A 20388-nucleotide genomic window follows, 5' to 3' on the forward strand; every position below is an offset into this window, starting at 1 on the left:
GCCGAGCTTCCTCAAACTCATGTCCATCGAGTCGGTGAGGCCATCCAACCATCTCCTCCCCTATCGTCCCCTTCTCCTGCCTTCAATCTTTCCCAGCATCAGTGTCTTTTCCAAATGAATCAGTTCTTCAAATCAGGTGGCCAAAGTATTGGAGCTTCAGCTTCAGCATCAGTCCTTCCAATGAACAGTCAGGACTGATTTCCTCTATGATTGACTGGTTTGACCTCCTTGCAGTCCAAGGGACTCAAGAGTCTTCTCCGACACTTCAGTTCAAAAGCATCAATTCCTCCTAAAACCTAGTAAAAGCTCACCTTCCCTTTGTCTTCTCCATCTTGCCACACAGTTTGCTTGTTCTGAATTGAAATTCTGATTCCAATAAACTCATTTTCGCCAAAGATCTTATTTCATGCCAAGAGTCAACACCCTTAACGCAGGCTGGATGTCCTGATGGCTGATCCTACCTGGGTTCTATCTCTAAAGGTGACCTGAATCTGGGTCCATTCCTGAGGGGTGATGCCCAGCTTGGGGGCCCATCTCAGAGGGATGACCCCAGCCTGGTCACCATCACTGATGGGTTAGGTTGGGCCTGGTGACATCTCTGATGGTAAAGCCAGCTGAGGCGACTTGACCAGTTTTTAGAGGCACTCCAACAAGGGTCTAAGGAAATATAATTTCCACATTTCATGTGACCAAGGGCAAACTTCCTTCACCATGACCTGTTTCCTCATTCCCACGTTCAATCCATACTTACAGTGCGTCCAGGAAACACCGGTGTTTCTTAGCGGCTCCACCTCATCCCTTGCTCTCACTGCCCTGCCTGTCTCAGAACCCAATTGTAAGAAGGATGCCAGCACTGAACGAGAGATGCGCTGCCCGCCCCAACTGCCATGTGATGGGGGGTGAGTCCTGGCTACTGCAGCCAGCCAGCACCTGGCCGCCCCATGCAAGGGCTGGGGCCACCCACCATGCAGAAACACACCCCAGAGAGTGACACCCTGATTCCAGGTACAGCTTCCAGAACTTCAATCTTTTAATTCAAAAATAAACTTCACTGCATAAAATACAAACTTGGGGAAGAGCAAAACAGACCCCATACCACTCCACACTCATTCTCTCGGGCCGCCCTGGCAAGCGCTGAGGCCTAGCACTGGCTGAGGTGCCCAGGCCACCTTTGCTGGCTAGAGGAGCCTGAGCTGTAGAGAGCAAGGCAGCCCAGCAGCTGTCAACCTCCAACAGGGCGATAAGCGCCCTGACCCTGTCCCTCCATGTTCGACTGCTAGCAGCCTGTAAGCCACATCCCCATGCTCTCATTTATATCCCACACCTGAGCAGGAGGATTAAACCCAGGTCCTCTCTCCTTTGGCGCCCGTGGGAGGTTCAAACCTTGCCAGGCCCTGCCCTTAGCAGGAACTCACATGGCTGCTCTGATCGCGAGAGCCCTGAGCTGGGCCCCTGTCCTTGCTGTCTAGCCACTCCTGACCTGCTGGAGAGCCCTGCCGTGTCCTCCCCAGAGACCCTAATGATATAAGGACTCAGCCTCCCCATCCACGGTGTGGGTGGCTTAGTCTTCGCACCCCAACATAAGCTGGGGTGGCTCCGCCTGCCCTGTGGGGACCATGATGACAGTGGTCTAGGTGGCCTAGATGCTGACCCCCCGCCCCTGCCCCACACCAGCCTGCTGTCTGGCTTTGGCTCCAGCCATGTGGCTCTGTCGAATCCGGTAGAGCCTCGCTTATCGAGTCAGCAGTATCTACAACTCACTGGCATTTAGGGACAGGATTACGGGATTGGCCCTCCCTAAAGTGGCCCTGGGTTGTGTCTCAGCCTGGACCTGTGTGTTCAGAACAAAGCTGCATGTGACGCTAGGCTTAAGGGAACGACGCTGACTGCATCTCACCCAGATGGTGGCTCCATCTACGGGGGCTCAGGAGACAGACGATGCTCTGTGCGAGACATGGGTCCAGTGGATGGTCACTCCTGAAAGAGCAGTTTCTAGGGAGAAAAAAACACAGGAGCCCACTCCCCCACCTGAGTCCCAGGATATGTCCTAGGAAAGGACGCTCAACTGTAGGCCATCTGCTTGTCCAGCTCCAGCCGAGGTGCAGCAGCTCTGGTCCCTCGTCATCACAGCTGCATCTCTGGCTTCTTCCCGGGAGGGAGGTGGGGTGGCTGTGGCGACTGAGTCTCCTGCCGCTGCTGCTGCAGTCTCTTTAGCGCCCTGTAGGCGTTCACGGCCCGCTCCCTCTCCTCCGCCACGATCCTCTGTCTGGCCAGCGAGGTGGTCAAAGGCTGGGACACACTGCCGGGGCTTAAAAGCTTCTTCAGCATCAGTGATTTCTTGCCAGGCTGAAGAACAGAGAGAGGGAGGCTGAGGCACAGGTTCACGAAGGAGGGGAGGTTAAGGAAGGGTCTCAGTTCAGTCGCTCAGTTGTGTCCAACTCTTTGCAACCCCATGAATCGCAGCACGCCAGGAAGGGTCTAGGTCAGTTCAAAAGTCCAAAAGTCAGTCCGTGAGAACATGGTGCTCTCCTGTATGCCCTGGACCCAGCAGCATCAAGGAGCAAAAAGGGCAACTCCCCGAACTCCTGCTTACCTGGTCCCTACTCACACTCATCCTGGGCTTGGCAGTCAGCTCTGGGGGCTGCAGCACGACCTCACCGAACTTCACCGTGTCTGCAGGGGCAGAGGAGCACAGCTGAAGCCTGGTGCCCACACAAGCCCTGCAGCCCTGGCACCCAGAGCCACTGTTAGCCCACCCACTGACCCCAACACAACTGCTTCTGGAAAAGCTACCTTGGAGCAGCTCCTGCTCTAGCCTCTCTGCTGCCTTCTCCTCCCTCCTCTGCCGGGCCTTGTCCAGTCGCCGCTTCTGGAACCTGGGAAGAGAGCACAGTGCTGCTCTTACTCCTAAACCCTCGGTTGACTGGACTCGGGAAGAGGCAGAGGTCACCCCTGCTCACGGGGGATGCTCCACGGCAGACCCCAGGGGGCTGCCTCCAAACCCCACGACCTACAGAGAGCGCTCCTGAACCCAGCAGACCCTCCCAAAGCTCTAGGTCAAGGGTCCTCAGCATCAGTAGCCCTGGAGCCATGTGACAATGTCTAGAGATGTCCTGGGCTGTTACAATGTGTGTGTGTGTGGGGTGCTCTTGGCACCTCATGGGTGGAGGCCAGGTATGCCACTCACTGTCCTACGGGGCATGGAACAGCCCCCACCCCAGAGAATCACCTGCCCCAAGTGTCAACTGTGCTGCTGGGTCTCAAGGGCCCTGCACAGTAGCATGTGTGACGTGGCTCCTTACTGTTACTGGAATCAGCGTCCAATGAGTGCTGGAGATCACTGTGGCTTTTACTGGTACCTGGGACCGGTTTTGTGTGATGTTATTTTCATTGGCTAATATGAGGAGTACGTGTACTATAAGTGGACATGGAGAAACTCCACAAAGCTGAAAACAATCAAACTTTTACAGCTTTAGGGAAATTTTTTTCTTTCTTTTTAAATTAAGTCCACGCCACATGGCATGCAGGATCTCAGTTCCCCCAAGCAGGGATGGAACTCATGCCCCTCGCAGTGGCAGCACTGGGCTACCCAGGCAGTCCCTGCTTTCAGAGAAATTTCTGATGAAGGCCTGGCTTGGTTCACGACAAAAGTTTCAGTAGAGGCAGAAACACATCTCAAAAAGCATTTGTTTGCTAAAACCACTGCCCCAGCCCCCACCCACAGGCTCAAGAAGGTAGCATATAGCTTGTGTCCTAGACCTCTAGGGCTGAGAGTAGGGATGGGCAGCTGGTGGTGGGCTTCCTCCTGGTGCCAGTATCTTCACCAGGAAGCTGAGTCTGACAGGTCACAGAACTTGTCCAAATGACACAGCTACAGGCTCTCAAATCTTTTTGGGGCTGGAAAGGTCAATCCTGGAAACTAACTTCTGTGGGGCAGGAACAGTCCCCCTGGTGGCTTGCAAGCACTCCTGGGAAGGAGTCTCACGTTTTTTCTACTTCCCTACAATGACTGGGCTGGAGGGGACAGCTCGCCCTCGCTTGGCTCCTGGATCCCTTGATGCTTTCCACAGAGAGGCACAGACAAACTCTGAACGCTAGGCTTTCAGAGTTCTGTGGGTTCAGAGCCTCCTAGGTCAAACGGCTGAGGTGCAGAGAAAAACAGAGACTGACACCAGGTCCTGCTTGCTCTGAATCATGGGGTGGGGAGGGTGCCCCTTGGCAACAAGATGCTGTCAATGTAGAAGACATTCGAGGAACCCCACAGCCTTGCCTCCCAGCCCCTCCAGCTCCCACTCACGCTTTCTTCCGCTCTGACTTCTCCTTCTTGGGAGCCGCCTGCACCTCGGGCTGCCGGTTGGCCTGGTTCTTGCTGAGGAACAGCACATGCTGCGCCTCCTGTTCCATACGCCGGACATAGGCCCTGTCGGACTCCCACTTCCTCTGCTTGAACTTGGGTATGGCAATGTCTGGTTCCACTCCCTTTGCTTCCTTCTCCAATGTCTTACTGAAGGCCGCCTGGGCTGAGGACAAAGGGAGACCTCAGAGGGGAGAGTGATGAAGGCAGCGGGGTGGACTGGGTGGTGCTGGGCTGGTCACCATGTCCATCTCCCCTCCCCAGGCTGCAGAAAGGGAAGAGCAGACTCACATGGGAACTAAACAATCTCTAAGATGCCAGCTGGGGGCACCCTTGGGTGGCATCCCCACAGCTCACTGGCACACATCAAAGATGTCCTCTGCAGCTCAGCTGAAAAAAGTGACGAGACCTTAAGTGTCCGTCACTAGGTGACCAGCTGAATGAATGCCCTTATGTTCATCCAAACGTGTCACTGCACAACTGCTGAGGAGAGCTTCGTGGAGCTATGGGAAAGGGCATGGAAAGATCTACAAAATCCACTGGAAGGGAAAACCCAGGACACCAAACAATATACAGAATGAAAGTATAGCTTTTACTAATATGTGAAATGTGAAATATGTATGACTAACATGTGAATAACTAAAATAGGCCTAACATTTCCCCTGGGAAGGCAAAAAGAAGATGAATAGTGGTTTCTTTTAGGGGGAGGGAACAGGATTCAAAGACACCTCACCTCATACCTTTCAGAATTGATTTCACCATATACATAAGTTTATGTTTTTTAAAATAATTTAACCCCCCAAAAGTGCTGACTCTATAGGGCATGGTTCAGAATGTGCCATCATCCATCTGGGTCAGTGACCTCCTCTACCCCTCTGCTTCCTCAATTCTTTACTTCACTATTGATTTGGCAGCCATCTAACCCCCAATAAAAAGACTAAGGTTTACAAAGAAATGACAAAACAGCATTGCTGCAAAGTCAGTATCATGTTTAGGAACACATACACCTATACGTGTACACGAAACACAAACACTCTGGACCCAATTCCCCCAGCATTCAGGGAGAGGCTGACAGGTGGGCACCCCACCTGGCCTTGGGGAAAGGGGTGGGGCGGGGGGGTGTGGAAATGAACTTCCCAGAGGGTCTGATCAATTCCCTCCATAACCTCTGGAAACCATCCACTTCTCTCCACCATGACTTCTGCACTCTGGTCCAAGGAACCATCATCATAGTAAGGCTGGCCTGCAGTGTCCTCTCACTCCCTCAATCCTTACATAGCAACCTTTTTCTTCAAGTAAATCTGAACTGACTGTCCCCTCTGATGTATCTCCACTACTCTTGGGGGGCAGTGGTGGAAATCAACACTTCCATCTTAACCCATGAGGCCCCAGGGACTCCTTTTGGAGCCTCACCTGAAACCACCTTGTCACCTGCTGCCACCCACCGCTCTGGCCCTGGTGACACCAGCCTTCAGTCAGCCTTCCACATGCTCCTGCACCGTCTGAACTGCCCAAGCCTGGCAGATTTCTTTTTATTTGTGAAATTAAGTGGATTCAAACACACAAGGCTTTTTGGCCACCCAGCATAGGCCTGCAGTTACCCTCTTTCTTCCTCTTCTTGTTACTGATAGGATTTTTCATCTCTTGCCGGCTCCTCATAATCTCTCGCAGCCTGAAAGGAATTTCCTGTTCATCCTGGTTCTTGGGCTTGCAATTCACTTTCTTCTTTTCTTTGCTGTGAAGGAGAACACGGGGGTGAGACAGGTCTCAAGTGGAGCATAAACAGAATCAGAGAAACCGCAGCTCAGCCTGGAGAAAGAAACTTCGCAGGCTAACCGGGCCGCTTTCGGGCGTGCCGGTCAAGGGAGCACGACCTCGTCCTAGCCCGCCCGGAGACTGTCCCTGGACCGGTTTCCCTGCGTGGGAGGACCTGACTTCGTCCAGGATGACAAGACGGCGCCCGGAAGGTGACATGGGCCACACCGGAGACTCCGTCACGGCTCTGCCGACCCAGCTGATCCTCCGGGACGCCCACCGCCCGGACCCGGCAGCGAGCTGTGCCCGGCATGCGGAGGGGCGCCGAGGTGTCTTCAGGGCGGTGAGATCCGTACCCACCTGCGCGGTCCCGGCCGTGGCGCCGCGCGCTGCTTCCCCAACTCTTGCTGCCTCCGGCCCTGCGGTCGCCCTGGTCTCCCAAACCCCGCCGTTCCCGCCGGGGCCACCGCCGCCGCTCCGCGCCGGAGTCCAGCCATCTCTGCAAGCACGGGGTTCACAGAACAGCCATTTCCGCACTCCCGCGCGGTCCCGCCCTACGCCCCCCACTTCCGCTTCCTGCTCCCATCGGCGCTGTACAGTTCCCTGACGGGTCGGGATTGGCCAGGACGGCCGCCTTTCACGGCCGCCTGCAGCGCGTGCGCAGTGAGCCAGGCCGCGGGCAATGCTGCTGAGAAGGGTAACTGGGGGAGGCCGGGCGGTGGTTGCCGCTACCCTCGGCGGGGCAAGTACAAGCGGGGACGGAGACGGGGACGGGATGTGTTCGGGAGGCTGGGCCCCATGGGGGCGGAGGAGCCCCGCTTTTCCGGCCGCTGATCAGACCTCGGGGTAGTGCCGGCGGGTTCTGCTCTCGTTCCCCCCGTCCAGTACCTGTTGAACAGCTGCTGTGTGCAAGGCCTTTGGGGAAACCTCAGTGAATAGGAGCTGATGCTCCTCGCTGGAGAAGTTAGAGAAATAAAGTTTGGGCCCGTGTTCAGTGCCCTGGAGACAGAGCAAGGGGCCTGGGTGGGGGCTCCAGGTGGGGAGAAGGCTGCGCCCTGGACCTTGGGAATGACTTGGGCTTCTCCTGTGACAGAAGGAAGAGGGATGAAGGGGTGATGCGATTAGTCAGGATGGTCACGGGAGGGAAATGTGGGAGTACTGGTTGGAGAGGGAGAGGTGGCTGTTTGGCCTGGAGCTCACAAGCCTCCACCCCCGCCACAGTCCTGACCACCAGGCAAAGGCATCTTAGCTGGAGGTACAGTCTCTCCACTCACCATCTGCTGGAGTGCCTGCCTAGTGCCAGGCCTTGAACCCAGCCTCTCTCATGAACTTATGGGTCATCCTCATCCCAAGCGTCAGGTCCCTTTTACAAATGGGAAACTGAGTCTAAAGAAGAAGTAACTTGTCTAAGGTCATGCAGGAATTAAGGAAGCTGAGAAAGACATGGAGTCCCCTGCCAGTGACAGGAAGCCAAAGTTTGCCCAGAGCAGGAGGCAGGCTGGGCCTTACCAGCTTCCTAGAGACTCATGTGCTTATCTGCATCCTTAGGGGCCACTGTCCAGCTGGGACTGGTGCCAAAAGCTTCCTGGAGGCGGCAGCCTTCTTCGCAGGATCCAAGTCCGTGAAGCCCACAGAGAGTTTGGAAAGAACCATGTGGAAGTGGGGTCCCAAGCAGGTGCAGCGGGCACCGGGCAGCCCAAGTCCTCCCTACAGGGTGGGGGCCCTTCAGGACCCCTGTACCCACCACCACCTGAGCTCCAGCCACCCACCAACTGCTGCATGAGTGGCTGCCCCAACTGTGTGTGGGTGGAATACGCAGATGCGCTGCTGCAGCACTATCAGGACGGCGGGGAGCGGGCCCTGGCTGCCCTGGAGGAGCATGTGACTGATGAGAACCTCAAGGCCTTCCTCCGGATGGAGATCCAGCTCCGCATTAGGAGTGGAGGCTGAGCCACCTGGCCAGACACCCTCACCCCGACATACTCCTCCTCAGGATCCCGCACCGCCACCTTTATCCACGGCCCGTTCGTGCGGCTGGTGTCGGCAGGAGTAGGAAGAGCTGTTTATTGACTTTGCCTGAGAATAAATATGTTCTCTGCGGTGGTTAGACAGCAGGCTTTTGTGTCATCATCTGTAGGCTTATGTCATATTATCATATGTCCACAGGGCACCTACAGCCTTCACCAATCTGTGAAGGTGAAAATAAACCTGTTTCCTTGACTATTCAAGTGACAATGACCCCAGGGGCCCCCTTCCATGTCCCAGCATCCCAGAAGTCTCACTCACAGGTCAGCTCTGGTCACTGTCAGTGGTGCGGCAGAGGGAGGACCATCTGGTCCTGTGAGGTGGCCATTAGCAAAGCACTGGTGGGCACAGATGCCCACAGATGGCCTGGGAAGCATCCCATCCATCCAACTGCAGACTTCCAAGCTCTGATACCAGTGGCCTGGACGGACAGGGTTAAACGAATTTATGCCTATTTTATCTCCTCATTTAAAAGAAAAGCTAGGGTTGTGATCCGACTTCATCCAACTTCACGAAGGAGTTGAGCTGATAAAACAGGCCTTCCCAGGTAGAGGCCTTCAATGTAAAGCCAGCATTTTCCATGAAGGCAGATCTGTGGACAGAAGAATGAAACGACACAGCCCTAAGACATGCTGCCATGCTAATAATGCCTGAGGATACACTCAGTCGTGCCAGCTGTCTTGGCCAGCTAATGATGTCATCTAGAATCAGCTTTGGTTTTTTCAGAGAAACATGATAGTAGCAATACATGATAGTAGCAATACAGGTTTGTTACACTTTATGTCAGAGAGCATCTACTTCAGTCATGTCCTACAGATTTGAAAACGGCCCAGGAAGAGATTTCCTGGGAGACAAAAGCACAACAGACCTTAGTGGGCCTGAGGCCCCTGAAGGGGTCTACAACATAGAGGTAGTTAATCTCAGAGATGTAGGAAGAAGTTACTGTATGTTTCTCAATAAAACATATTTATGAAAAAAAAAAAGAAAGATTTTCTATGTGTATATGAACCTGGGGTTGATCTTTGTGAAGTCCCAGGAGGAGGAAGCTAGGGGAAGGTGAGAGATGTAGAAAATGTACCACGTGGTGGGAATAGCAGGTACAAAGGCCCTTGGGTGGAAGGAGTTCCTTAGAACACACAGCAAGAGGAGGGATAAGAGGCGAGCCCACCAAAGTGAATCAGGACCAGGCTACCTGGCTTTGGGGGCCAGAAAGGGGTTCCTCGGCAGTCAGGACTGAAAGCGGAGAGAGGCCTGAGATGGCAGCCAGTGCCGTGTCATCTTTGCTTCAAAAATGAGCAGCTTCAGGGACTTCCTGGTGGCCCAGGGGTTAAGACTCCGTACTTCCAATGCAGGGGGCCTGGGTTCAACCCCGGATCTGGGAACTAGATCCCACATGCCACAACTAAGAGTTCCCATGCTGCAACTACAGATCTCGCATGCCACAACTAGGACCCAGCGTAGCAAATAAATATTTTTTTAAAAACAAGCAGCTTCAGGAGAGGCTGGTTGTTCATGATCATACATCCCTTGCTTGTCCTGACCCTGTCCCCAGCTTGTCCTTACCTTGACCGCACCTGAGCCCCTTCCCCCATCTCGGGGAATCCTCGGTAGTGCTACCCAGCCCCACAATCTCATTAGTGAGATGTCAGGCACAGTCCTAATCAGCTTACCCAGCTGCAGGATAAATGCCCAGCGGGCACCCTGCTGAGGGAGGCCTGCCACTCACACCCACGGTCCCTTGAGACTTGCTGCCCCAGAACCTGGTGAGTAGCAACCTTCCCAGGTTGCCTTTCCTGGTGGCCTCTTACCCAAGGGTGTTAGTGGGTATCTGCCTAGAGAGTGGGGAGCTGGTGGGCTTTTCACCACCGTCCTGAGGTCTGGGTCTCTGGGAGGCCAGCCACTGCCCTGTTCAGAGAGGATGCCCAGCCTATCACGTCCTCTGCTCCCCGTGTCAGATGGTGGTGCAGGCTGTCCCCCAGGCTAGCACTGGTCTCGGAACCTCAGGCCACACACCCTCAACCAACCTAAATGGGCACAAGCCACAGGCCAGGCTGGAGCCAGGGCAGCTCAGGCAGTGGTTTCCATGGGATAGCATCTGATAGTTGGAGCTCCATCAGGTCTCAGAACTGCCCACACCAGGCCCATGGCCTGGGACTGACGAAAGGGTCTGGCTGGGCCTACAGCGCCTGGGCCGTGAGGAGCGGGTGTTGTGGGGTTTGAGCCGTCAGGGCCACCAGACCTGCTGCTGTCCACCTTGGCCCCAGTGTAGATCCAGCCCCTGATCCCCGGTTCCTCTCAGGCTGATGCTGGTGCCAGCACAGAGGCCAAAACTTAGGGAGGGGAGGTCCACAGCGGGGCCCATCCAACCCTAGGTGCCCTGGTACTCATGGCCAGGCCTTCCTCACTGGTCTTGATAGAACCAGCTGTCCTTGCCTCCCAACTAGTCTCAGCCCTTAAACTCTAGCAGGCGGCAGGCAGTGGCCACAGACAGAAGTCAGGCATTGCAGCCCACAAATGGGGGACAAGAAAAGGGGCCACAAGAGGTGGTGCCTGGGGCATCCAGTGCCAGGGTAGCTACGGCTCCTGGCTGTGTCATGTACTTAGCCCCAGAACCTTCTGGGCTCACAGTGTTTCCTGAGAGATTAGAGTCTCCCTCTGGTGCTAATAGGCTTAAAGGAAGGTGAGCTTCCCCTGGCCAAGGTCACCAGGGCTTAGGGCATCCAGGGGGAAGCTCTGGGGGAGAGGAGGAAGGGAGGCCACTTCATGCAGTGGGTTTAAGGACACCAGCAGGTGCTGCTGGCACCTAGCGAGTGGTGGCGGGTGGAGGGGTTGTGTTTACCAGCAGAGGGAAGATGCTGCTAGAACCAAGGCTACACAGCTACACAGTTGGGGGTTTCAATGTGACACAGGCCCCTCCCCTGCCCTCCCATTTCTCAGGCTACTTTTAGGCACCATTGGGTGCCCAACATGCCCCCATAAATGAGGCTGAGTGTTCCACCCCAGAGATTGGGATGGGGAATGCAGAAGGAGGAAGCCATCAGGAGGGTGCCCCTGGGGACCACCCAGCACTCTCACCCCGTTCCTGGTCCTCATTTGGGCCCCAGGTGCAGTTGGCAGAGGCTCCCCAGGGCAGGGGACTGCCGTCCAAGTCCTACTGGGGACCAGTGGGTCTCATATTGCAGGATTTCCTCTACTCCAGGGAGTTGAGACCTGCGAGGAGGGTCGGAAGCAGGAGGGCCCAGAGCGTGAGGGAGTCCAGAAGCTGAAGGTCGCTGCAGGATCTCTGCCAACCTGGCCATGAACCTGGAGCCACCCAAGGCCGAGATCCGGTCGGCCACCAGGGTGATGGGGGGACCCGTCACTCCCAGGAAAGGGCCCCCAAAATTTAAGCAGCGGCAAACCAGGCAGTTCAAGAGCAAGCCCCCCAAGAAAGGTGTCCAAGGGTAAGCAGAGCTGTGGGAGGGGTGGCTCTGAGAGGGGGGTGGAGGGCCCACCAGCTGTACAGGAGGGAGGGGGGCTGCACTGCGGGTGGGGGGCTGGGTGGGGCCTCAGCCACCCTTTTCTGGTGGAAGGCGATCCCATCCTCTTAAGTGGGTGGGGCAGTTCTCGGGGGCCTGAGCCGGCCTGTCTCAGGGTCCCCATTCCCTGGGGACGGGTAGGGGGGTCCTTTTTAGCTGTTATTGCTGAAAGGTCTGGAAAGCACACCCACCCACACTGTCACCCAGACACTCAACCAGCACCCCACTTACTGATGTGCATCTCCACACACGCAGCCCTATCTGTACACACCTAGGACACACTCAGACACACCACGTTCCCAGGAACCTGCACTCAAGTCCACACACGCCCCCCTCCCTCCTCTTCCTGGCCACCGGCCCTGACTGCTCTGTCCTTGCAGGTTTGGTGATGACATCCCTGGAATGGAAGGCCTGGGAACAGGTATGACAACCACAAGTGTCCACCTAGGTCCCCCCGCTCGCCCAGCCCCCCACCCCAGGCAGAGGGCACCTCCCCCTAGCTGTGATTCATTCCCTTTCCCGACTGCAAGCTTCAGACACCACCTGAGTGGGGTCGTTCCTACTCAGTGGGTGCTTGGAGGGGCTGGGAGGAACAAAGCTCTTGCTGTCCCCACCCCAACCCCCCCTCACCAGCAGCAAGGCCCACCTTGCACCCCACCTCCTCCAGGCCTGCTGTACCCACTCTCTTCCTGGGCAAGGCACCCATTCAATACCCCCCAGAGGTAGTGTGTCCTGAGAGGAGGGCTCTACGCTCAAGGACCTTGTACTCTCACCACTGGGGTGTGGACAACAGGGCCCGGAGGGCGTGGCGGCACTGGGGGCCATGGGACCCTCAACCTGCTGCCCCCTTGTCCTGCAGACATCACCGTCATCTGCCCGTGGGAGGCCTTCAACCACCTGGAGCTGCACGAGCTGGCCCAGTACGGCATCATCTAGCCCTGGACCCCCGCCCTCAGCCCCTCTACTCCGCTGCCCACCCTGACCCCCTGCTCAAGATTCCTGTGAGGAGAGCTGTGCCCCGGGAGGTCCAGAGTGTCTGGATTGTGTCTGGAGACCCTCACAGGGCGGCAGCCTGGAGCCTCCTGAATGCTAGTTACCAGGAGCCCACCAGTTCCCTTCAGGACACCCTCTCGGGGCAGCCAGGCTCTGCTTAACTTCCAGAAACACTGATCCACAGACCCTCTCCTCCCCAGGCTGGAAAGCTAGGGCAGGCCTCCCAGTGGTGTCTGCCACACCCCGCCTCCTGGCCTGACTGTCTGGGGGTGAGAACGGGCTCCCCTCACTAGCCTTTCCCAGTTGAAGCCGTTGGGCCAGCAGGTGGATGCCAGGAGTCCTGCAGGCGTCAGACAATGAGAACCCCCTGGACCAGTCACACCAGTAGGAAGCTTGTCCTTTCCAACGTGGCCCATGCTCGCTGTCCTGTTTCAAATAAAGTTAGCCGTGCTCCCCACCACTTGTCTGGGGTGTGCTGTCAGTGGGGACAGGGCCCGAGGATAGGGTCTGTTCAGTAGGAGTGGATGGCACAGGCGCAGGTGGCAGGGATGGGGGGGGGCCTCGGCCAGGCTGAGGGGAGGAAACACGTTGGGTGCTGAGAAGGCTCCTGAAGGCTGGATCGGGGCAAGGCGGGCAGCCTCATGTACTGCAGGGATGGGAGCTTGGGTCAAGGGGAGAGAAGGCCTGTTTGCTCCCCACAGGTGAGGAGACAGGTGCAGGGAAACTGGGCTCCCCTGCCCACCCTTAGTGTCCACTAAAGCCAGACAGATGCCCACCAGCAACTCTGCAACTCCACTCCTGACCCCACAGCGGGGCACGTTGTCATATATACACATAGACCTGCACAAAACTGTCCCTACTAGCAGTCACCTTCTGGAAACTGCCCAGGTGCATGTCCACACGGATGTGGGGCTCTGTTCATACAGCAGTGACTGGACAGTGACTCTCAAGAAGGGGGCCCCATGATCCTGTCTATGTGAAGGTCAGAAAAAGCCATGCGAACTGAAGGTAACAAGGGTCCAACGGGGGTGACCTTGGGTAGGGGACAAAGAACTCTGCTGGAGCTGGAGCTAGACCTGGGAGTGGTAGGGGGTGCACAGGTGTGTAGGCGAGTAAGAAGCCTCACGCTGCCCACTTAAGGTTGGTGCAATTTACTGTATGAGTGATACATCGCAATAAAACTTACACTGTGCCAAAAAAAAAGACTCTGGAGGGAGAGGCCTGAGCCTCAACGGACAGGAAAGGGGGAGATGGCCCCAGAGGAGTGCAGGTGCCAGGCTACGGTGAAGACATGGGGCTTCGAAGGCTGGGCTTGGAGGTGGGACTTGGAGGCAGTTGGGAGCGGAGGTCAGAGGTGAAAATTGGAAGTGAGAGTCAAGGTGAAATTCAGAGCTGGGGGCTTGGCAGCAGGATTTCATCCAGTTCTCGCCCCCCGCTCTCCCTGCCGGCCAGGTGGCTTTGCCTGGCACCCTTCGTGGGAGGCAGATGCTGGCCAGGCCATCGTCAAGGTCAGCTTACACTTGGAACAGCAGCGTTTGCAAGCAAGCAGGCAGTGTGAGGGAAAGGGAACCCTAGGAAGCTGGAAGTCAGTAGGTGGAGGTGGCCTGAGGGTTCAAGACGTGTGTCCCTAAGCACCCAGGCAGGTTACTCTGACATATGCCCTGGGAGGGGAGGGGAGGCCTGCGGCCCCAGACCGCATCTTTTTGGGGTCTTTTGTCCCCCCAGCTGGTCAGACCAGGACCGGTTTAGCAGAGGGTGGGACACTGGGTCTGGGGTTCCTCCAGACAGGCCCCCACTCCCTTCTGCCCCCTTGTGGACAGTCAGGGCCCTCACCAGCTGGATGGCCAGCAGGAGCTCCACCCCCTGGACCAGCACCGCCACGATGGCGTAGCAGCCCACAGTCCGGATGTTACTGCGCAGCCACTGGAGGAGCGGGGGGCCACAGCCCTCCAGATGCACCACCCTCTGGGCCGCGTCCTCGTCCAGGCCCAGGGCCCCGAAGCCGCACTGGTCATTGACAGAGGCTCCGCCTTCCCAGGGGTCAACGCAGCAGGAGGCAGGAAGGCTGCAGGCCTGGACCCCAGGGGAGCTGCAGTTAAAGTACCTGGAAGGGCATACAGTGTCAGTCTGGAGGGCAGGTCCCCTGGTCTGGGACCCCAGTGTGAACTGTCTCTTTGCGGTTGCTTAGTCGCTAAAGTTGTGCTTGACTCTTTTGCAATCCCATGGACTGTAGTCCTCCAGGCTCCTCTGTCCATGGGATTCTCCAGGCAAGAATACTGGAGTGGGTAGCCATTTCTTTCTCCAGGGGATCTTCCCTACCCAGGGACTGAACTCGTGTCTCCTGCACTGGCAGGCAGATTCTTTACCACTGAGCTTCCCAGAATGTCTCCTACCCACCTCCAAACTTCCATGGCCACACACATGCATAGGCATGTAGGCATGCACGCGTGTATGCATGCAAGTACAGAGGCATGAGTGCACACACACACACAGCATGAATCCACACTGGCATGCATGTATAGAGGCACACACATGCACACCTGCGCATGCGCGCGTGCACACACACACAATATCCAGTTCTCTATAACTCATCCCACACCAGGCAGGCCTCTGCACAAGCTTCTTGGCTAGAAGGCACACACCACACACGACAGTTGGAGGGAGGCCAGCGTTTGATGGGGGCTGGAAGGAAGACGGCCTCGCCCCACAGATGCTGCTGAGTTGGTCTGAGCAGCAGGGTTGGAGCCGGAGAAGGTGGGTTGAGGACTGGCAGAGGCTTCTGTAGGGATCAGTGGGTTGTGGTGGGGGTGTGAGGGGCCACACTGGACAGCAACAAGGGACAGGAGGCTTGGGAGGAGCTCACAGGGCCTGGGGGGAGTGTTGCTCTTATCACCTGCTTCAGGCAGCCCTCAGGTGCCCCTGGCTTTGATTAGGCATCTAGTCAAAGCGTCCAGGGCCCTGTGAGCTGCAGGCTCATCCCTCACTGCCCCCCGCCCCATACAGGCACAGTCTCATCTCCTCGAAGAGTGGGCTTCACTAAGGCCGGGGCTTGGAAACCGGTAGGCTGGGTGAACATAACAACATCAGAAAGGGCTGCCACCAACCCAAAGTCACACATGGCCACCCAGTGAGAACAAGCCTTGCGAGTGCTTGTAGGGTGCCTGGTAATCGGAAGGAAGGGCTCAGCACATCTCAGGGAGTCTCGGGTACAAGTGGCTGGTTTTCAAGAGTCTCCATGTGACTCTAAACACACACACATGTACACATACATACACACATGGTAGAGGGAGAACCGTGGGGTCATAGTCTAGAGGGATGTCCTGGATTAACCTAAAGTGAAAGTGAAAATTGCTCAGTCATGTCCAACTCTTTGCGACCCCATGGACTACACAGTCCATGGAAATCTCCAGGCCAGAATACTGAAGTAGCCTTTGTCTTCTCCAAGGGATCTTCCCAGCCCAGGGATTGAACCCAGGTCTTCCACATTGCAGGCGGATTCTTTACCAGCTGAGCCACAAGGGAAGCTGGTGGTGGTTTAGTCACTAAGTCGTGTTCGACTCTTGTGATCCCATGGACTATAGCTTGCCAGGCTCCTCTATCCATGGGATTCTCCAGGCAAGAATATTGGAGTGGGTTGCCATTTCCTTCTCTAAGGGAAGCTAGATTCACCTAAAAGATATTTTCAATTGACACTGAGATGTCTTGTATGATGTCCTTACTGGAAAAAAACAAAACAACAATCTCCAAAAATGATTTTCTACGTCTGCCAGCTGAGTTTCTCTGTTAACATCCCTGCGTGATCACGTGGCCCTGGCTGGGCCCGAGCATGTACATGTGCAAATGTGCCTGCATGAGCGTGTGCACACATGTGAGTATATGGGTGAGGAGCCTGTACAGGTGAGTGTGTGTACAAGTGAGTATGGGCATATGAGTGCGGCCCACCCCCTCTCCAGCCCTCCTCCCTCATGGGCTCCAGGACTCACAGGTTCCGCTGCCAGTCCTGGTAGGAGGCCGCCCCACAGCACTGCAGCCCCAGCTGGACTTGGTCGATGAGGAAGCACAGGTCTGGGTTGTCTTGGTAGTGGGTGATGGCCAGGCGCAGGACGTGCTCCAGGCCATCCTGTAACTGACCCCAGAGGGCCACCACCAGGGCCCCCACCACGGCCTCCAGCACCAGGAAGGCAAGGACACCCCCGGAGAAGCAGCGCAGCAGAAAGGTGTTCTCGCAGAGGGCACCCAGGCAGCCCGCCAGGCTCACCACGCTGACCGCCAGCCCGCCCAGCACCAGTCCCAGCATGGGGTCTGCGGGCAGGGGGGACCCCCAACTACTCCCCAGAGACCCCTTGACAGCCAGGCCCCAGAGCCCAATGGCCAGGGCCAGCAGGCTGAGCAGGGAGAAGAGGAAGTTGGACAAGAAGAGTAGGCACTTGAGGCAGCTGCTTTCTGAGGGGAGCAAGCAGGCCAGGAACCCCCCAAAGCCTGCCCTCCAGGCCGGGTCCTCCCAGGGAGCTAGTCCTGGGCGACTGGAAGTGAGGGAGCTGCTCCCGGCGAGGGGTGATTCCTGACCTCCAGCCTCCTGCAGAGGAAGAAGGAACAGGGAGGTCTCACCGGTGCGACCCCCTTCACTCAGACCCTGTGACACTCAGCTGGGAGCAGGGTTAGACCCTTCAGGGGGAGGAAGCTGGACAGCGGAGGTGGAAGGGGGCGTTCAGAGACCCTAGAAGCCCAGGGACATGGGTGTGGCCAGGAGACCAGGGCTCTGTGGGATGCAGGGCCTCCCAAAGACTCCACCTTGCCCTCCAGGAGGACACTAAGCCAAGTTTGGGGGCCCTGACCTTACCCAGGTAAAGAATAACGGGGTGCTGAAGGTTGGGGGTCCCATCCTCCTCCCAGTTCCCCAACAGATGCCTGAATCACTGATCATGAGGTTGGGAGAAGCTGCCAGTTTCATCGATGGAACTTCATCCCTTGACGGACAGTCTCCACCTCAGTTTTGCCTGTTCCCCAACCCCTCCACTGGCAGGCAGGTGTGGGAGGGCTTCTGCCCCCTCTCTGTAGGGGAAGGGGCAGCAGGCCCTTGAAGTCTGGTTGCGGGAAGAATGAGGAAGCTAAGACCCCAGGCCTGGGCAGAGTCCCCAGTTTCCCAGGAAGAAATGAGCCCTTTACTCCCCACCTGTCTGATCGCATCAGAGCAGAGGAAAGAAGGGTTATTGATCAGCATCCCCCAGACCTCACGTCAGTAAGAGCAAAAGGACAAGCTGCCGATGACGTTGGCCTTCAGCCCCTTCTGCACCGAGCCAGAGCCCACCCTCCCATCACCCAGATCCACAGGGAGACCTGCCAGATCTCCTGTCTAGGGGCCATTCGGGGCTGAGTGGATGGCAGCCTTAGACAGTGGGCAACAGGGAGATGAGAAGGCCGATGGGGGCTGGGTCACAGGTGGGTGGGGGCAGGGGAAATGTGGGGGTGGCCCGATGGGTGATGGTCCCTGGGTGTGTGCTATCCTTGGGGTGTGGATGCACCCCACACCATGTTAAACACAAGGGCAACGCTGGGTCACCTTTCAGGGTCGGAACAGGGTGCTGGGGGTGGTTAAGGCACCTGATTAGTAAAGCCCCACCCCAATCTTAGCAGCAGGGCATCCTGCCTCCCCAGTACACATTGGGGCTCTGGGTGGGTTCGGAGAGAGAACACCCCCAACCCTGGCAGTCATTGCTTACCTGGGACAGCAGGGGGCTCCTTTCCCCCTCCTCCATCCTTCCCCAGGACAGGTGTACTGAACCCTGCTGGCTTCTCTGGCTGGGACACCAGGCCTGGTGTTGCCTGTGGCCTTGGCTGCTCTGTGAGCTGTGAGCCCCACTGGGATGCCGTGGTCACGACCAGATCATGTGAGGAGTCATATTTTAGGGCTTAACACAGCCTCTGCTTGTTGAGATGCAGAGAATTCTTCTTCCTGAGCCCAGATTCTTGGCCTTGCTCTGTGCAGGCATGACGTGGGAGCTGTCAGGGGGCTGGCCTCGTGGTCATCGCTAGAGGGTCCCGGTGTGGACAGCCTGGCAGATTCAGTGCTGCCCCTCAGCTCAGCTGGAGGATCAGATCCTGGGCCCCAGTAATAGCCTGGGAGACCAGCCCACAGCTAAATGCCAGTTTATCCTCTGACTTATTCACTGAAAGAAAGAAATTATATATATATATATATATATATATATATGAATATGAGTTTGAGAAAACTCCAGGAGATAGTGAAGGACAGGGAAGCCTGGTGTGCTGCAATTCATGGGGTTGCAAAGGGTCGGACACAACTTAGCGACTGACCAACATAATTATATACATACATATGTAAATGCTGCTGCTGCTGCTGCTAAGTCGCTTCAGTCGTGTCTGACTCTGTGCGACCCCACAGACGGCAGCCCACGAGGCTACCCCGTCCCTGGGATTCTCCAGGCAAGAACACTGGAGTGGGTTGCCATCTCCTTCTCCAATGCATGAAAGTGACAAGTGAAAGTGAAGTCGCTCAGTCATGTCCGACTCTTTGCGACCCCATGGACTGCAGCCCACCAGGCTCCTCCGTCCATGGGCCTTCCCAGGCAAGAGGACTGGAGTGAGGTGCCATTGCCTTCTCCACATATATAAATATATACATATAATTACGTGTGTTGTGTGTGTGCCTAGTTGCTTCAGTTGTATCTGACTCTTTGTGGCCCCATGGACTGTAGCCCGGCAGGCTCCTTTGTTCATGGAATTCTCCAGACAAGACTACTGGAATGCAGAGCCTTTCCCTTCTCCAGGAGATCCTCCCGACCCAGGGATTAAAGCCCAGTCTCCTGCATCCCAGGCAGATTTTTTACCGTTTGAGTCACCAGGGAAGCCCATAAGTATACAAATGTATGTATGTATATTTGAAGTGCCTTTTTATTTTCACATGTCACTGGGTAAATTACATCCTTCTTGGTTTTAAGGAACCCGGGATCCCTCACCCTCTGAGTTTCTCAGCAGCAGAACTTTGTCAAGGTCACTATTGGGCCCTAGAGCTTGAAAGGACCCTGACCATGCAGCAGAGAACAGACAGAGGTGTGCTCCAGGCTCCCTGAGCCTGCATCATCTGCCTTCTCGCCCTGCCTGCCTTGCTTGGATGCAGTGGGAAGACTGGCTCAGAGCAGGACCCTACCCTCACCAACTCTGCAAGACCCTGGGCATGAACCTCCACACCTCCTGAGTCCAGCTTATGGACTGCATGAGACTATGATGTGTGTGGATGCTGCTATTGGCTGCTAGAGCCCTGAGACCGTGGAAAACAGAGGCTGCCAGGAGCCCCTCTGCAAACACGTTTGCATGGCAGGAGAAAGGGTGGTCTCTGGGGGGTTTGTGTGCCCTGTCCTGTCTCCATCGTCCTCCCCACTCCTTTTCTCAGCTTCTTCTGTTTGATGTTTTAGCCCATCTCTTTTCCTTCCTCACTTACCACTTCACAATCCAGACACATGGGCTGCTTGCTGGGCCCTGATCAGCCTGGCACTGATGGTCCCTGACCTATGCCATCCCCTGAAATCTCTTCCTGGTGTCCAATTCCAGACTAGTATGGCCCAGGGAGCACTTTTTATTTTTTATTTGCTTTATCTTGTCCTTTTATATATATATACACACACACACTTTATTTATACTTGGTTGCTCTGGGTGTTTGTTGCTGTGTGGGCTTTACTCTAGTTGCAGCAAGCAAGGGCTACTCTCTAGTTGTGGTATGCAGGC

General features: G+C 56.2%; 4 protein-coding genes across 6 annotated transcripts; 2 read left to right on the forward strand and 2 right to left on the reverse strand.

The window, feature by feature from the left end:
- Nucleotides 1-1006: 1006 nt before the first annotated feature.
- CCDC137 (coiled-coil domain containing 137) lies at nucleotides 1007-6684 on the reverse strand. The gene is made up of 6 exons (XM_005905387.3): nucleotides 6470-6684; nucleotides 5956-6089; nucleotides 4298-4520; nucleotides 2794-2876; nucleotides 2594-2673; nucleotides 1007-2346 (listed from the first exon to the last, which is right to left on the reverse strand). Exons 1-6 carry the CDS (start codon nucleotides 6604-6606, stop codon nucleotides 2125-2127), a joined length of 879 nt encoding a protein of 292 aa, XP_005905449.2. The 5' UTR covers nucleotides 6607-6684; the 3' UTR covers nucleotides 1007-2124.
- On the forward strand, nucleotides 6636-13086 carry PDE6G (phosphodiesterase 6G). 2 transcript variants are annotated; one of them, XM_005905389.2, is made up of 4 exons: nucleotides 6636-6855; nucleotides 11338-11577; nucleotides 12033-12073; nucleotides 12512-13086. In XM_005905389.2, the coding sequence occupies exons 2-4, from the start codon at nucleotides 11432-11434 to the stop codon at nucleotides 12586-12588; spliced, it is 264 nt and encodes an 87-aa protein (XP_005905451.1). In that variant the 5' UTR covers nucleotides 6636-6855; nucleotides 11338-11431; the 3' UTR covers nucleotides 12589-13086. The 2 variants fall into 2 exon arrangements, with proteins under 2 accessions (XP_005905451.1, XP_070246291.1); XM_070390190.1 differs by having other exon boundaries at nucleotides 6636-6806; nucleotides 11334-11577.
- OXLD1 (oxidoreductase like domain containing 1) lies at nucleotides 6681-8218 on the forward strand. 2 transcript variants are annotated; one of them, XM_014481334.2, is made up of 2 exons: nucleotides 6681-6806; nucleotides 7658-8218. In XM_014481334.2, exons 1-2 carry the CDS (start codon nucleotides 6792-6794, stop codon nucleotides 8057-8059), a joined length of 417 nt encoding a protein of 138 aa, XP_014336820.1. In that variant the 5' UTR covers nucleotides 6681-6791; the 3' UTR covers nucleotides 8060-8218. The 2 variants fall into 2 exon arrangements, with proteins under 2 accessions (XP_014336820.1, XP_005905450.1); XM_005905388.2 differs by having other exon boundaries at nucleotides 6713-6851.
- TSPAN10 (tetraspanin 10) lies at nucleotides 12643-17596 on the reverse strand. The gene is made up of 6 exons (XM_005905402.1): nucleotides 17486-17596; nucleotides 16629-17221; nucleotides 14442-14749; nucleotides 13177-13291; nucleotides 12832-12985; nucleotides 12643-12651 (listed from the first exon to the last, which is right to left on the reverse strand). The coding sequence occupies exons 1-6, from the start codon at nucleotides 17594-17596 to the stop codon at nucleotides 12643-12645; spliced, it is 1290 nt and encodes a 429-aa protein (XP_005905464.1).
- Between the last annotated feature and the right edge of the window lie 2792 nt (nucleotides 17597-20388).

Source organism: Bos mutus, chromosome 19 (assembly GCF_027580195.1).
Source record: "Bos mutus isolate GX-2022 chromosome 19, NWIPB_WYAK_1.1, whole genome shotgun sequence".
NCBI lineage: Eukaryota > Metazoa > Chordata > Mammalia > Artiodactyla > Bovidae > Bos > Bos mutus.

Excerpts from the sequence above, each read along its gene's own strand:
- CCDC137 (XM_005905387.3), bottom strand. The coding sequence starts at position 6,606 with ATGGCTGGACTCCGGCGCGGAGCGGCGGCGGTGGCCCCGGCGGGAACG. Across the intron at positions 2,877-4,297 it reads AAGTCAGAGCGGAAGAAAGC|GTTCCAGAAGCGGCGACTGG; the intron begins GTGAGTGGGAGC and ends CTCTCTTCCCAG. Across the intron at positions 2,347-2,593 it reads TGAGTGTGAGTAGGGACCAG|CCTGGCAAGAAATCACTGAT; the intron begins GTAAGCAGGAGT and ends TCTGTTCTTCAG.
- OXLD1 (XM_005905388.2), top strand. The coding sequence starts at position 6,792 with ATGCTGCTGAGAAGGGTAACTGGGGGAGGCCGGGCGGTGGTTGCCGCT. Across the intron at positions 6,852-7,657 it reads TTGCCGCTACCCTCGGCGGG|GGGCCACTGTCCAGCTGGGA; the intron begins GCAAGTACAAGC and ends CTGCATCCTTAG.
- PDE6G (XM_005905389.2), top strand. The coding sequence starts at position 11,432 with ATGAACCTGGAGCCACCCAAGGCCGAGATCCGGTCGGCCACCAGGGTG. Across the intron at positions 11,578-12,032 it reads CCCAAGAAAGGTGTCCAAGG|GTTTGGTGATGACATCCCTG; the intron begins GTAAGCAGAGCT and ends CTGTCCTTGCAG. Across the intron at positions 12,074-12,511 it reads AATGGAAGGCCTGGGAACAG|ACATCACCGTCATCTGCCCG; the intron begins GTATGACAACCA and ends CTTGTCCTGCAG.
- TSPAN10 (XM_005905402.1), bottom strand. The coding sequence starts at position 17,596 with ATGAAACTGGCAGCTTCTCCCAACCTCATGATCAGTGATTCAGGCATC. Across the intron at positions 13,292-14,441 it reads CCACAAGGGGGCAGAAGGGA|TACATGAGGCTGCCCGCCTT; the intron begins GTGGGGGCCTGT and ends CCATCCCTGCAG. Across the intron at positions 12,986-13,176 it reads CATCCCTGCCACCTGCGCCT|GACTCCTGGCATCCACCTGC; the intron begins GTGCCATCCACT and ends TGACGCCTGCAG.